This window comes from Rhincodon typus, chromosome 24 (genome assembly GCF_021869965.1).
Source record: "Rhincodon typus isolate 14 chromosome 24, sRhiTyp1.1, whole genome shotgun sequence".
Classification (NCBI taxonomy): Eukaryota; Metazoa; Chordata; class Chondrichthyes; order Orectolobiformes; family Rhincodontidae; genus Rhincodon; species Rhincodon typus.
The window spans coordinates 34,109,674-34,126,859 of NC_063355.1; the positions used below are offsets into that span (position 1 = coordinate 34,109,674).

Consider the following 17,186-nt stretch of genomic DNA (forward strand, 5'->3'; position numbering starts at 1 on the left):
CTCTGCCAACTTGTCTAGGTGATCATTCTTCACCACAAGTTATTCTTTCGCACCCCAACACCCCCACCCACCAAAAAAAGTCTTCTGATTTCCAAGTGTGTTCCCCTTGGCAGAACATGGTCCAGTTATGACAGTATCACCATCACTTCACTTGTCAACTAAGCTCAGATGTGATGCAAGCTGGGACATTCCAGATCTATGGGGTCTAGTCCCACAACCTTCAAAAGAAATAAAACCTATTCACACACTAATTGGTGTTTTCTGTTTTGGCAATCTTGTCTGACCTTTCATTCTCTATATTCCTTTGTTACCTGCTTCCAGTCTTGGGCTTTCAATGTGTTTGATCCACCTGTTCCCCTTAAAAACTGTATTTCTCGCTGGTTTGCTGCTCTGTAGCATGATTAGCCTTTCACAAACAGGCACTCAGGGTTCTGATGAAAGGAATGTTCTAAAATGTTAATGTATCACTTTTCTCCCTTTAGCTGCTGTTGACCTGCTGAAAGAATGATTCTATTGTTTGATTTTTCTCTTCTTTCAGATTTTCAGAGTCTGTAATATTTTGGGGTTTTGTGGCACTCCCTCATTGGAGACTGCAATACCGAATAATAGCCTTCTTTCTTGAGATGCTATTCTGAGGTCTAAAGAGGAAATCTTGATTGTTTTGACTTAACTCCTGAGATTTTTGATTTTTAAAAACACTTTTCTTAAAAAAAAATAATTTGTCACAAACATTTTTCAGTGTGCCAGACATGAAAGAATATGAACACAGAACATAGAACAGGTCAGCACAGTACAGGCCCTTCGTCCCATGATGTTGTGCCAACCTATTATCCTACTAAGATCAATCTACACTGCATATCCCACATTTTACTATTCTCCATGTGCCTATCCAAGAGTCGCTTAAAAGTCTCTAAATTATCTGACTCCACTACTGCCAGCAGCGCATTCCACACGCCCACCACTGTCTGTGTAAACAATCTACCTCTGACATCTCCCCATACCTTCCTCCAATCACCTTAAAATTATGCCCCCTCGTAACAGTCATTTCCGCCCTGAGGAAAAAGTCTCTGACTATCCACTCTATCTATGCCTCTCATCATCTTGTATACCTCTATCAAGTCACCTCTCATCCTTCTTCGCTCCAATGAGAAAATCCCTAGCTCCCTCAACCTTTCCTCATAAGACCTGCCCTCCAGTCCAGGCAGCATCCTGGTAAATCTCCTCTGCACCCTCTCTAAAGCTTCCACATATTTCTTATAATGAGGTGACCAGAACTGAACACAATATTCCAAGTGTGAGTTTTATAGAGCTGCAGCATGACCTCATGGCTCTTAAACTCAATTTCCCTACCAATGAAAGCCAACACACCATATGCCTTCTTTACAACCTGTCAACTTGGGTAGCAACTTTGAGGGATCTATGGACGTGGACCCCAAGATCCCTCTGTTCCTCCACACTGCCGAGAATCCTGCCATTAACTCTGTATTCTGTATTCAAATTCGACCTTCCAAAATGAATCACTTCACATTTTTCCGGGTTGAATTTCATCCGCCACTTCTTTGCCCAGCTCTGCATCCTGTCAATGTCCTGTTGCAACCTACAACAGCCCTCCACACTGTCCACAACTCCACCAAACTTCGTGTCATCGGCAAACTTACTAACCCACCCTTCCACTTCCTCATCCAAGTCGTTTATAAAGAGCAGAGGTCCCAGAACAGATCCCTGCGGAACACCACTAGTCACCAAGCTCCAGGCTGAAAATTTTCCATCTCCTACCACCCTCTGTCTTCTATTGGACAGCCAGTTTTGTATCTAGACAGCCAAGTTTCCCTGAATCCCATGCCTCCTTACTTTCTGAATGAGCCTACCATGTGGAACCTTATCAAATGCCTTGCTAAAATCCATATATGCCACATCCACTGCTCCACCTTCATCGATGTGAACTCAAGGTTGACTGGGTTTCTTTTTTTTTTTGTACAGAAGCAACTCTTTCAAGCAAGAGACCTCTTTAGAAATCAACTGGAGTCCAATGACACATGTAGAATTCTGACTGCCATTTTGTTAGACAGTTGGGTGAAGCATGTACTTAATGCCTGACTTAAATCAGCAGAAGATTTGCCACAGTATTTTTGAGTTTAAAATTGTTTTGGTGGGAACAAGAGGTGCTTCTTGGAATTCCAGAAATTAATGCAAGGTTGGGCTGTCAAACCCTCACCAACTCTTATCTAAAAGTCAATTTCACACAGTACAAATTTCACAATTTGTATGAGGATTCCCTGCAAGTGAAGTAGTTTAAATTTCCCTCCACTTCAGGAAATCCTATGGATGAGAAAAGGTTATTAGAAAAGGTGAACTACTCACTGTGACAAGCAGTGGAGAAGCAACCCACCAGCACAGCTTGAAAAAGAGATTTGGCGGGGCTCCCAGCATTTCCTTGTAATTGGCAGATAATCTACGGACGCCTAAAATAAAATCAAAACCGGAATCAGAGTCTTGTTCAACAAAAAAGATTCTGTTTTAAAGGTAATGTGTGTCCTCAACTCAATGTTGACATAAGCCTAAATATTACTGTGACCACTACTTCTGCTCAGTCAGTCACTTATTCATCGTTCCCCTGCTTAGCAATAGAATGGTTGGTTGAAGAAAGCCTGATCCCAGAGATTATCCCTGAAAATGCTGTCACCATGTTACTTATCAGAGTAAGTTTCTAATTGCTGTGCAGTCATGTGACACTGAAGAGGATATTGACTTGTGATCAGGACACCTATTTTGTGACCTGAAGGAGAGAATTATACGTGGAAATATCCTCACTCAAACTCTGTAAAATCACAAATTCTGAAAACTTTTTCCCCACTCATGGGACATGGGCACCACTGTGGCTTGGAGGGGAACTTGCAGGTGTTCCCATGCATCGGCACCCCTTGTCCTTCTAGATGGAAGTGACGGTAGACTTGTAAGATGTGGTCTAAGAATCTTTCGAATTTTTGCAGTGCATCTTGTAGTACATAACACTGAGGCTGTTTTTTTGACAAGTCTGTAAGACAGCTCTCCCAATTTTGGCACTTCCCACAGTGGAGGACTCTTTAGAACTGATAGGGCTGTTTTTGCCAATGTCATTTTTGGTGGTTAGGTTGGTGCATCCAGTTTAAATTCTTTGTTGAGACTTTCGTAGCAATTGTTACAACTGAGCAGCTTGCGAGGGCATTTGAAAGTCAACCACATTGGGGGTAATGCAGTGGCAAACAGTACAAAGCAGACGCATCTCACTGTCTGAATTGCTATTTCAACCTAGAAAGTGTCTACAAACATTTTATGACATTACAGGAAAATTAGTTAAAGGAGATCACAGAATCATGCAAGAAAATATGTTTTGAGTGAGGGATGCGTATGTAATAATGTGAAATGTGTATATAATAATATGAAATGCATCACAGCTTATTGGTTGAAGACTAATGCTTGTGAGGGAACATAACTGGTAACAATTGGAATGTAGCAACTGTGCAGTGCAACAACCCAGCATCGCACATCTGCACAAATGTTAGAGGCAACACTGCTGAGGATTCAACCATTGACATGGATGGAGAGAATGAGCCAACAGTCAGAAAAGCTTAGAATGTAAGCAAGAGTGATAGAGATGGAGGCTATTTCACAAACTAGGTTGAATGTGGCGATTTACAGACCAATGGACAACTATTTTCTTTAAATTAACTGAGTTGGCTATAGGGTGATTAACCATGTAATCAAAATGTTGCAATAACAAAATTCTGGAAGAAATTGAATATTACCATATCCCTTAATTATCTTTGCCACTTACAAGGTGCTGAACATGCACAACAGATTTTATTTTCCATAAATGGCAGTGCCCTCTTTCCCCTGAAATGAATAATTCATTACATGTTCAACACATATTGTGAGGATCATCCTTGGACTTCAGCATGTGACTGCATTTGTAGAGTAGGAACTAGATGTTTAAAAAAGCTTGTAATTATTTGTCACGTTTCATGATCACTGAGGGTTTCAAGTGCTTTTCGAACCAATCAAGTACGTTTTAAGTAGAATCGCTGCTGAAATGTAGGAAACTCAAAAGTGCAGTTTTATATTTGGGAAGTATTCATTACTGGTTCAAAGTTAATAAAAGGTTCATTTGTAATCTATGTGCAGTCTTTTGCACAGATAACTGGGCTCATCAGTGTTAGTTTACACCATGTCAGATGGAGGAAAGAAACAATGTGGCAAAGAAATGCAAGTGGATGGAGTACAGGATTAAGAGTTAGCTGAAGTAATAGAAGGGGAAGGACTGTCATACGGGTATATAAGGCATAGTAGCAGGCAAATAAATGATGGTGAGACAAAATGAAAATTGTACCATAAAACCAGCAAATGGCCACAACTTCAAAGAAAGCCAGGAACATGAGAGAGACGACAGCTGTGTAATGATCCATCAGTTGGAATACATAAATTCCACCCTTTTAAAACAAAATGCATAAGTTACTTAATTACCTCAAGCTTTACAGAAAGATGAATTCACATTTCCAATTGCAGTTTTAAACATTTAAAAAAAAATACAATATACTAATAGCAGGAAATACTGCAAACACAAAAGTTTGTTGTCATCAAAATCTGAAAAGGGAAATTACTTTCATGTAGATCTGTCCACTTTTTGTTTAGATTTTCAATATTCACTGTTTCTAACTTTTAACCTGTACTGTCAGATAGTGGTGAAGCTTGATAGCCATGTGCCTAGCAACCTATCCACAGGGTCCTTTTTGGGAAGTTAGTGAATGTTGGCATTGCAGCTTCCAGAGGTTTAGCAGAATTTGTCACAAGATCTTCACAAGCCCAATTCCAAGACTGTGCTAAGTGAATACAACTAAGGAAATTCTATCTTTCCTGGAACCAACATGTTGTGTGGTAGGGGAGACCATAAAATGCAAGGGTACTAAGCTGCTCATCACCTGTACTAGTGCTTAACTGGTGACTGAGATCTCTGTTTATAATAACTGACTACCATTGTTTAAACATCAAGGTATTTCTGGCTATTTTACTAGAGTATTAGTTTGCTGGATGAAGATAGATAATAACTGCTGATGTTGATATAGCAGAAGGAATTGAGGATACCTGGGTGATGTTTGGAATTCCAAGTATGAAAGCGATAAAACAAATGAGAAGAACCACAATCTCTTTGCGCTTGAAGAAATAAAGCAGGTTCTTTCCCCAGGCATCCATCAAACTGGTTACCATCACCTCCACCATAGCAAACTACAAGAAGGGAAAGGAGTATATATTAATGAAAAACACAAAATTTAATTTAGAGTCTACTGACTCATTCAGTTCAAGTGTGTCAGTACCAGTCGAAGAGTTACCCATTCAACTCCCAATTTCCAGTTCTGGGTGTGTAGCCTTGACCCCTCTGCAAAAGGATATAGGTCCTTCCTATCCACCCAATCCAGGCCCCTCAGTATCCTAAATGGGCGTGTGGAATGCGCTACCGGCAGTGGTAGTGGAGTCAGGTACCTTTAGAGACTTTTAAGCGACTCTTGGATAGGCACACTGGAGGATAGTAAAATGTAGGGTATGCAGGATAGATTGATCTTAGTAGGATAATAGGTCGGCACAACATCGTGGGCCGAAGGGCCTGTACTGTGCTGTAGTGTTCTATGTTCTATGAAAGAGCTGCGGATGCTGTAAATCAGGAACAAAAACAAAGTTGCTGGAAAAGCTCAGCAGGTCTGGCAGCATCTGTGAAGAAAAAAATCAGAGTTTGTCTGATTTCTGAGGAAGGAAATTCTGAGGGGGGAAAACGTTCTGAGGAAGGGTTACCGGACCTGAAACGTTAACTCTGATTTTTTTTTTCTTCACAGATGCCGCCAGACCTGCTGATCTTTTCCAGCAACTTTGTTTTGTCCCTCATTATCCTACATGCCTCATTTAAGTTTCTCTTCAACTGCTCCATTTCGAAGAAAACAACCCCCATCAATCCAATCTTCTTTTATAGTTAAAATGCTTCAGTCCTGCTAACATTATTGTAAATCCCTCGTGTCCTTTGCTAGTATGCAATCACATCCTTCCTGTAATGCAATTACCATCACTGTAAGCAGTATTCCAGCTGAAACATGACTGGTGCTTTATACACTAAGGCACTAGTTCCCTAATCTAACTTCATCTATTTAGGGAAAGAATCCTGAATGCCTCCTTTAACACCTTGTTAACCCTTCTTTATTTTCTAGGGGCTCTACAGACATGCACTCTAAAGTTCTTCTGTTCTTCAGTATTCTAGCATTTACTGTTTATTTCCTTGCCTTGTTTTCCCTTCTAAAAATGCATTACTCATTTCTTTGGATTCAAATTCCAATTCAATGCCCACCTAACCTATCTATTGATATTGGCTTGCAGTCTAAAGCTTTTCTCCTCATTTATCAACCAGATGGCCAAAATTCTTCTCAGATCCACTAACTTCTTAACCTGCCCCTACATTCAAATCTAGATCATTAACATGCAAGACAAAAGAACTTTGTACTGAGCCCCAATTATCTTTGCTATCTCTGTCACTGAGCCAATTTTGGATTCAACTGTTACTTCCCTTGGATGCCATAGGCATTTACTATTCTGTCAAGTCTACCAAATTGGGTCGAATGAAAAGCATTGCTAAAATCCATAAGACCAAATCAAATGAGCTTGATGCTTCTTCAAAAACCTAATTCAACTGAGTCAAACATAACTAAATCTTAACAAATTTGTGGTAACAGTCTTTGATACATCTATACCTTTCTAAATTTGATTATTAGGAATTTATTTTCTGAAGGACCGTTATAATTTGCTCAAGATTGAGGTTCATAGCGGCCTGTAATTACTTGGTATTTATCTTTATGCAATTTTTTTTAAAAGCAATAATGTTAACAATCCTTTTGGACCACACCTGTAGCCAGGGAAGGTTTAAATCATGTCCAGAGCGTCTGTTGTTTCTTTTCTTGTTTCCCTAGTGGCCTTGGAAACATTTCCTCTAGGATTGGTGATTTATTTACTTTCATGAATGGTAGATCCTTTAATTTTTTTTGCTCACTTTGTTTATCCTATCCAGAGTTTTGCACACCTCTAACTATTTCTGCATCATCCCTCTGTTTTGTGATGACACCTGCAAAGTATTAATTAAGAAACACGCCCACGTCTTGCAGGTTTTTGTATGGTTAGGTATTGGTAAGTGTTGACATTCAAGGTGACCTTTGTTCACAAATTACTGAAGCTCACATTTAGGTGTAGCAAAAATTAAGAAAGCAAATGGTATATTAACCTTTTTTAATCTCAAGACAATGAGTACGTGTGCAATAAAGGTACCTTGTTGTAATTATATAGAGTCTTGCTGAGACCACACCCTATGTACTGTATAAAGTTTTTTTTATCTCATTACCTAACAAATACACATTAGAGGAAGTGCAACAGAGGTTCACTAGTTTAATTCCTGGGATGCCAGGACTGCCCTAAGAGAAGATTGAGGAGACTTGTGCCAGTATTGTCTGGAGTTTTGAAAAATGAGAAGTTGTCTCATTAAAACTTACTTAGTTCTTAACAGGGATAGATAGGCTAGATGCAAGAAGTATGTTTCCCTGGCTTGGGGACTTGCTGGTGACCCAAGCATCAGTAGGAGAGTAAATTATGAAGAGGACATAGAGAGTCTGCAAAAGTACATGGAAAGGTTAAATCAGTGGGCAAAAATTTGGCAGGTGAGGAATATAATGTGGGAAAATGTCAACTTATCTATTTTGGCAGGAAGAATAGAAAAGCATAAGATGATTTAAATGGCAAGATCATGTAGAACTTGATGTATAGAGAAATCTTGGTGTCATGTGAATGATTTTATTTTATTGTCACATCTCACAGTAAAAAGTGTTTTGTCACCATAATCCAGCACCATTTTGGGGTACAGTAAGAATAAAAAGAAATTACTTAAATTAGAGTCCATCTTCTGTCCAAATTGGGGTTTCAAGCACAGTTTCAGGTATTCCAGTGACTTAGTGTCAAGAGGGTGTCTTGATGCACGAATCACAACAGGCTAGTACGTAGGCAAAGCAAGTGATTAGAATGGCAGACAGAGTGCTGTTGTTTAGTGTAAGGGGGTTGGAATGTAAGAGCAGGAAAGATTTCCTATACTTATACAGGGCATTGACAAGATCACATTTGGAGTACTGTGTACAATTTTGGTTTCCTTATTTAAGAAGGGGTATAATTCCATTAGAAGCAATGCAGAGGTTCACCTGGCTAATTTCTAGGATGAACAGGTTATGAGGGAAGGTTGGACACGTTGGGCCTATATTCACTGGCGTTTAGACGAATGAAAGGTGATCTGATTGAAAAGTGTAAGATGACGAAGGACCATGACAGGTACAGAAAGAATCTTTCTCTTGCGGAAGAGACTAGAGCAAGGAGGCACAATTTTAAAATAAGGGGTGTCCTGCTTAAGGTGGATAAGGAGAATATCTCTTGAAGTTGTTAGTCTATGGAATTTGTTTTCCAAGGGAGCAGTGGAGGCAATCAGCCACCTATCTGCTATACCCTCTCTCTCTCTCCCTTGTCAGAGTTGAGGCTATAATCAAATGATCTTATGACCTTTAAAAGATCTATGATCTTTTCAATCGGTCTAAATTCTTAACAGGGATAGATGCAGGAAGCTTGTTTTCATGGGTTGGGTGCCTAGAACCAGGGACATAGTCTCAGAATTCATATGTCTATTTGCATTCTTGCTTTGCCAATGATCACAAAATCTGGCCTTTTTTTCTGATGTAACTGAATTGCTTCTGTAACTCATACTGCAGAGAATTACAAGTCCTTCAGACATTGTCTAATTGCAGTCTCAAAGTTGTTATCTTCTTGGCTTTTCTTGCATTGGTTGTACAGTTCTGAGTCTTTCTATCAGCTGTCTGATCATTATTGGTTCCTCACCTGGCTATCCACACCTAAGCAGAGAAGCATGAAGAAGAACAATGAAGCCCACATCGGTGCAAGGGGCATGGTGACAAACGCTTCTGGGTAAACAACGTACACCAGTCCTGGGCCTGAGTAAGGGAATGAGACAATCAGAAGATATTAGAAAAATGTACAACAGATATTAACCAATATATGACTACTAGCTCTTCTGATATTCCTCATTTCAGCCCCAAAATGAGCTGGTTCAACAAAGAAAGCAAGTCTGTGCTGCTCTGGAGTCAACTGGGTAAAAGGAGGACAGCAACTCCATGGGTTTTCCTCAGAGTTAGTTGTTCAGGTTGAATTGACATACAAATGCTAACCACACTGTCAATGTCTTGGACTGCATCCAAGTGATTAAACATTTCCTAGTTTATGGACCTTTTTTGTTAAAACTATCATTTGAAGGCTTTCTTTTTACATCATTCAGGAAATGGCACAAATCACCAATTAACTACTGCTGTATAAAGCATATTTTACTTTAACGCACTTCTAATTGGATCAGAAGAATGGGAATAATTGCAATTTCAGTGCTCACTAGGGAGCTTCACTGAGTGTTTAAAGGGTGTACCCAAATGCCCTAGATTGCTGAAAAGGAAACCTACCATCAGTGGCGATGTCTTCAACAGGCAGGTTATACTGGTGGCTCATGTATCCAATTGCAGAGAAAACTACAAATCCTGCAAAAATACTTGTAGCTGAGTTTGTTACTGCAACAATGAGTGTATCTCTGAGAAAAGGGAAAAACCATAAAGATTTGTAAATATTACAGTTTGAAAATCTTCACTTAAACAATAATTTGATATCCAGTTCCAGAATAAATGTGCTAACCCCGTTCTGCATGATTGGCATATTTTCAAGTCACAGGGTTGGTATACACAAATTTGGGCAAGTGTAATTAGGCCTTAGGTTAGGACATAATTTCAGGGAGGAAAAACAGAATATGAATTGATACTTCATGACTGGGGAAAAATATAGATTTTGGTTCAAAATATTCCCTTTTATCCTTCCTCTCCTTAAAGTAAGGGAGAAATTCATTTGGACACTTCAACAAAATGTCGATTTTAAACAGAACATTTATTCATCAAATGATGTTGAAATATTAATAAATGTGATTTTAAGGGAGTAAGAAACTTTTGCTCCAGATCCAAATTACTGATTTTTGAGGTTGACAACATACCTAGTTGTACTATATACATCACAGAAGATGCCCATAGCCTATGCCCCTACAGTCAGCAAGCTAAACATATCAAAAATTTTATCACTGAATCCTAAGAACTTCAATTTATGTAACAGCTTTCAGGACATCCCAAAACACTTAAGAATCCAAATGTTTCAAATTTAATTAGGTTTAAGGGGTAAATGATGAGAGGATGATCTCCCTTGTGGGAGAGACTAAGACCAGAGGGCACAGTCTCAAAATAAATGGGTGCCATTTAAGACTTGGATGAGGAGGAATCTCTTGGATGTTTGCGAGTCTTTGGAACTCCTTGCCACAGAGAGTTGTGGTACAGAGACCTTGTATTTGTTTACGATAAATAGATTCTTGATCAGTAAGAGAATTAAGAGTTGTGGGGAAAGTGCAGGAAAGTGGTTGTGAAGAATGTCAGATTAGCCACAATCCTATTGAATGCCTGAGGAGGCTGAACGGCCTGGTTGTGTTCCTACTACTTATGGTTTTTTGGTCTTGAGTACATTTTGAAGGGTGTCCCTGTTGTAATGTTGGGGTGAGAAATGGGGGAAATGTGGGGTGAAACAGCAGTCCCAAGATTCAAATTATTGCAAAGAATAATCTCTAGTATGAATTTTGAGGGGAAAACTAGAATTTCATTGTGGGAGCTGCATCTCATGAAGAATATACTGACCTGAAAGGCTTGCAGCATAGATTCACCCAAACACCACGAGGGCTGAAATAGTTAAATTGAGGACAGATGGTCCAGGCTGTGTTTGTATTCCCCAGAGTATAAAAGATGAAGGATTTCCTCAGGGTAATGTCCAACTTTTTCAGCTGCTTCAATGGCCTTCCATAGATTCTCACAGTACAGAAAAGACCCTTCAGCCCATCAAGTCTGCACCAACGTAACTGCCACTAAAAGTGCACAAATCCCAATGTCCTGCACTTGTCCCATATCCTTAGATATTATGATATTTGAAGCAGTCCTCCAATTTTTTTTTAAAAGGTCGTAAGGTTTCTGGCCTCCACCACCTTCCCAGGCAGTGCATTCCAGATTCCCACCACTTGCTGAGTGAGAAAGTTTATTCCCAAATCCCCTCTGAATCTCCTGCTCCTTACCCTAAAACTATGCCCTCCTGCGATTGACCCCTCAACCAAGGGAACAGTTGCTCTCTATTCACCCTGTCCACACCTCTCATTATCTTTGACACCTCAATCATGTCCCCCCTCATCATCTCTGCTCTAAAGAAAACAATCCAAGCCTATCTAGTCTCTCCTTTTATGGCTCAATATTTCCACCTCAGGCAACATCCTGGTGAACCTTCTCTGTACCCCCTCTAGGGCTATCACATCCTTCCTGTAGTGAGGTGCCAGAAATGCACACAGTTCTCCAGCTGTGGCCTGACCAACACTCTATAAATCCAACATTACCTCCTTGCTCTTGTACTCTGTGCCACGACTGATGAAAGCAAGTGTCCTATATGCTGCCTAAACTAGCCTAGTAACGTGTTCTGCTGACTTCAGGAATCTGTGAATAATTACCCCAAGATCCCTCTGTTCCTCTAAGCTACCTAGTGTCCTGCAATTCATTTTAAATACTCCCTCATCTTGTTTCTTCTTCCAAAGTGTATCACCTCGCACTTATTAGGGTTAAATACCATCTGCCACTAGTCTGCCCATCTGATCAACTCATCTATATTACCTGCAACCATCTTTTTTGCTGTTAACTGCTCTATCAATCTTGGTGTTGCCTGCTAATTCGCTTAACATCCTCCTCACATTTTCATCTATATCATTTTGTGTATATAACAAACAATAATGGTCCCAGTACTGATCCTTGTGGCACACCAGCCTCCAGTCATTCGAACAACTTTCCAACTGTACCCTTTGTGCCCTATTAATAAGCCAGTTTCTGATCCATCTCACCAAGTTTCCCTCTAATTCCATATGCCTAACCTTCTCAATCAGTTTCCCAAGTGGGACCTTGTCAAAAGCTTTGCTAAAATCCATATAAACTACATCAACTGAACCTCCCTCATCCACATACTTGGTCACATTTTCAAAAAATTCTAACAAATTCCTCTGTCAGAGGGAAGTCATGCCTAAGTCATGCTGACTATGCCTAATTAACGTATGCCTTTCCAAGTGGGTATTAAATTGCTCCTTCAGAATTTTCTCCAATAGTTTCCCTATCACTGATGTGAGACTCAGCAGGCTTGGGCTGACAAGTGGCAAAGTTAACATTCATGCCACACAAATGCCAGGCAATAACCGTGTCCACTAAAAGACCGTGTCAGCTAACCACTGACCATTAACATTCAGTGGTGTTACCATCACTGAATCCTCCACTATCAACATCCTTGGGGTTACCATTGACCAGAAACCCTACTGGACTCACCATATAGATAAAGTGGCTACAACAGCAGGTCAGATGCTAGGAATACTGCAGCGAGTAATTCACCTCCTAACTCCCCAAAGCCTGTCCACCATCTACACGGTACATGTCAGCAGTGTGATAGAATACTCCCCACTTGGCTGGATGGTTGCAGCTCCAATAACACTAAGAAGCTTGACACCATCCAGGACAAAACAGCCCAGTTGATTGGAACTGCATCCAGAAGCATCCATTCCCTCCAACACCAACGCTCAGTAGCAACAGTGAAAGTGCACTGCAGAAATTGACCCAGGCCCCTTAGACAGCACCTTACAACCCACAATCATTTCCATCTACAAAGACAAGGGCAGCAAATATATGGAAACACAACCAAATGAAAATTCCCTTCATCCTGCCTTGGAAATTTATCACTGTTGCTGGGTCAAAATCCTGGAATTTCCTCCGGAAGGAAATTGTGGGTCAGCCTACAGCATGTGGACTACAGTGTTTCAAGAAGACCACTCATCACCACTTTCTCAAAGGCAGCTAGAGACAGGCAATGAAAGCTGGCCAGCCAACATCACCCAGTGGGTGAAATTTTTAAAAAAAAGTTACTAAGTTGATTGAAAATCTGAGGTAGATAGAGAAACTATTTACTCTTGCGTGGAAATCCAGAACAATGGAACATAATCTTAAAATTGTACTTAGGCTGTTTAGAAGGTGATGTCTGGAAGCACATCTTCATACAAAGGGTCAAATTTAATTTGATTTAAAACATAACTGAATCCAGAATCCTTTTTTTGTCAAGAAGAAAATCTGATTTGAAAAATTAGAAACACCTGGCTCATTTTTTAAAATTCAGATTGGAGGTAGAGTTACTTTAAATCTCAGTAGTCATTAACTACTTGGTCCAAGCAATCATTGTTTATGCTATTCTTTCATGAGATGACAGCATTGCTGAAAGGACCAGTATTTGTTGCTTATCTCTTATGCACTTTTGTAAATTCCACATAAACATGAAACTTAAAGGTTGCTTTTCCCTCCATGTTGTTGTGTAATGAGGTCTGACAGTGTCACCCAATCCAGGCCCCTCAGTATCCTAAATGGGCGTGTGGAATGCGCTACCGGCAGTGGTAGTGGAGTCAGCTACCTTTAGAGACTTTTAAGCGACTCTTGGATAGGCACACTGGAGGATAGTAAAATGTAGGGTATGCAGGATAGATTGATCTTAGTAGGATAATAGGTCGGCACAACATCGTGGGCCGAAGGGCCTGTACTGTGCTGTAGTGTTCTATGTTCTATGCTCGCAACTCTCAATGCTTTCCTTCTTCAAAACTAAGGCAGAAATTAAACTCTTACTTGAGTACGTTGTTATTGAATTTGTTGTAACTGGCCATAGATATCATGGTGCCAAAGCCGATTCCAATGGAGTTAAAAATCTGTGCAGCAGCATTCACCCATACCTATAAGAATTCACAAGTTTGAAATTAAGACATTCAAAAGACTCACTTGCCTTGTAATCTGCAGAAATTATGCATATGTCACAAATCACTAGCAAAATACTTTGGATGTTGGAAATACACTGCCATAACTATGCACAGCATTGGTGAGACTGCATGAATACACTACATACAGTGTATTACACTACATACATCTTTGGAATTCTTTACTTAACAGAGCAGTGGATTCAGGGTCACTGAATATATTTAAGTCCAAGTTAGACAGATTTTTGGTCAACAAAGGTGTGAAAAACAGGCAAAAAAGTGGACTTGAAACAATGATCAAGATTAGCCATGCTGATTCTAAGCAATGGGCATGCTTGAAAAAGCCAAATAGCCTACTTATGCTCCTATTTCTTATGTTCTCATAGTTCAGGCAACATCTGTGGGGAGAGACAGAAACAGTTTAGTGATTCAGGCTGATGACATTTTGTGAGATCATCATTACCTTTTAAACCTTAACTTTGATTCTCTCTTCCCACACAGCTGCTGCATGACTTGCTGAGCAGTTTCACTGAAAGGTCACAAATCCATCTCTGTTCAGAGACAAATTTCATTTTCCATTGCTTTAATTCACAGGAATTAGTGCCTATGGTATCCAAATTAGAATTTTGGGCTATTCTATAGGAAATAATTTACATTTGTTTGTACCTTGGCTCGTTTATTTTACTATTTTTCTACTGAGTTCTTTATTTCACAATTGGTTGTTTCTGATCCTTCAAGTTCTTTTTTTCCTCACTCAGAAAATGAGGCAAACTTTCAGAAAGTGCTGTCATTGATGGCGACAATCAATCTAAAGGTTCTTTTAGCAAATATGCAGCAATATATTCAGCAATGTTACTTTACCAAATCTCATGCCTGGGTATTTTCCCCTATCAGTTTCACAAAGATTCTCAACCAACTGAACCATGGGTACAACCTCATTTTTCTTTTTGGGGAGGGTTCTAAGGAAATAATTTTCTTAAGCGATATGCAGCAAAAGTTTCAGATTTATTCATATTTTCAAAAGGTATGGGTTCTCTGATCTTCTGTTTTTCACTCCATAATTATCAAGAACATTGTCTGTATGCTAGTGGCTAACAACATTTAACATGCGTCATAATACTTAGTGATCATAATGTTCCTGGTCTTTATTTTGTTACTGCATTGAGGATTTTTTTTTTTTTTTTATTCATTAACAGGATGAGGGCATTGCTGGCTAAGCAGCATTTATTGCCCATCCTTTATTGCCAGTTCAGAGTCAACCACATTGTGGGTCTGGAGTCACATGTAGGCCAGTCCAGGTAAGGATGGCATTTTCCTTCCCTAAAGGACATTAGTGAACCAGATGGGTTTTTCCAACAATGGACAATGGATTCACAGTCATCATCAGATCCTTAATTCCAGATATTATTGAATTCAAATTCCACCAACTGCCGTGGCGGGAGTCAAACTCGGGTCCCCAGAATGTTATATGGGTCTCTGGAATAACAGTCCGGTGATAATACCACTTATCCAAATGTCTTTTAAAATGTTGCAACTGTACCGGCATCTACCATTTCCTCTGACATGTCATTCCATATATGAACCACTCCGTGTGGAAAAAGTTGACTCTCAGGGCCTTTTTTGTAAACCTTTTTCTCCTCTCGCTCCTTTCAAAATATGCCCCCTAGTTTTGAACTACCCCCCCCCCAGCGAAAAGACCCTTGCTATTCACCTTATCTATGCCCCTCCTGATTTTATAAACCTCTATAAGGTTACCCCTCAACCTCCTACGCTCCAGTGAAAATTTTTTTATTAATATTTGATAGATTTTAAATAGAACAATATAACATTCTTTTAATATTGGAATAAAATTCTCACAGACTTTTCCCCTCTTAAAAAGGCACAGCTCCAAGTATGATCAAAATCAAAGTTAATCAAAATTTTAAATTAGCTTGTATAGTGATCAGCGCTGTTCAGTCAGGATGACAGCATTATAGCATTTGCTTTCTTTTGCTTTTACATAATCTAATTTTCCAGAACACTCAACTCACTTTATTCAAATCCCTTTTAATAAATCCAGACTTTTACTGAAGTATTGTTGCTATCATTTTAACGATGGAGACATGGTCCAAATCAGATTAGAAACTACTTCTCCCTATTTCTCTATGGAAAATAATGTTAAATTGTAAACTTCTTCAAATAGATGGAGATGGGTGTCCATCTACTTTAGATATTAATATACACAAAAAAATTTAGCTTTTACTTCAAAATGACAGCAAGTAACTGGATAGCTGCCCTTAATGCTTACACCTTCTCACCACCCTCGGAACCCACACAAAACACAGAAACTGTCCTCTCCATTACCTGGACTTCCAGTAGCTTGTTCCATATGGGTGTGAGGAAGAAGAGGATTCCAGCCTTGGCACCTGGTAGTTGCACATTATTGATCAGAAGTATTATCAAGATGAGGTATGGAAAAATGGCTGTAAAATACACCACCTGGGAAGGCAGAGTAAGAGTTTAATGGTGTAGAAATAAGTTCCAAAATAAGATTAGATTCCCATTTTAAACAGATGGAAACACTCAGCTTCTTAGTGTTTTTGCTGAATTAGTTCTCACCAATTTTCAAGATTCAGGTGCCATTACAATGTTTTTTGATTTATCCATTACCATCAATCGATGCCAATGATCTTTCCCCTACATCCAGAACTACTAATTGTCACTCTTCCAAACAGTAGGTGGCAACTGACAGTCAGCTGCAATTCCCCAGAAGAGTGAGAGAGGAGAAAAATCTTAATTTCCTCTCCCAGTGGATGAGTTTGGGTAAAAGCACACCCAGGCTTTGGGTCCAATTCTCAGTCTGAGCTGATTCATCTGCTTGTTTTTAATGTAGCAACAGGAGAAGGCACCTCTGAATCTGTGCACCAGTAGCAGCAAGGCATGGCAACCAATGTTATTGCTTCCAAATGTCTCCTTCCATCCCAGCATGAAAGATCTTCAGATATGGGCGAGTAACCTTTGTTACAATGCAAGGCATTTCTCTGATATCAGGAAAAATTCCAAGAATTGCAGGGGAAGGATAACATGTTGGGGTTAAATACTTTACGCAGAATTGTAGAACATTCATTAGTTGAAAGCTCAGGACAATAATCTCTGTCCTCTGGCTGATAATTATCTTTTCTGCTACCATGTGCATCCCTGGGACAGGGTATCCCTG

At 39.7% G+C, this 17,186-nt stretch overlaps 1 protein-coding gene and 1 long non-coding RNA gene across 3 annotated transcripts in view; one reads left to right on the forward strand and one right to left on the reverse strand.

Moving 5' to 3' along the window:
* The window catches only part of LOC125485926, a 60,539-nt gene that overhangs the window by 14,054 nt on the left and 29,299 nt on the right, over positions 1-17,186 (forward strand). The window lies entirely within an intron of this gene.
* LOC109916359 (sodium- and chloride-dependent GABA transporter 1-like) overlaps positions 1-17,186 on the reverse strand; it is a 70,901-nt gene that overhangs the window by 4,754 nt on the left and 48,961 nt on the right. The window contains exons 5-11 of the mRNA XM_020516073.2: positions 16,334-16,468; positions 13,866-13,969; positions 9,564-9,688; positions 8,935-9,047; positions 5,119-5,259; positions 4,367-4,466; positions 2,362-2,462 (exon numbers count right to left, since the gene is read on the reverse strand). Of these exons, the coding sequence (XP_020371662.1) occupies positions 2,362-2,462; positions 4,367-4,466; positions 5,119-5,259; positions 8,935-9,047; positions 9,564-9,688; positions 13,866-13,969; positions 16,334-16,468 (819 nt within the window). The remainder of the gene's footprint in view (positions 1-2,361; positions 2,463-4,366; positions 4,467-5,118; positions 5,260-8,934; positions 9,048-9,563; positions 9,689-13,865; positions 13,970-16,333; positions 16,469-17,186) is intronic.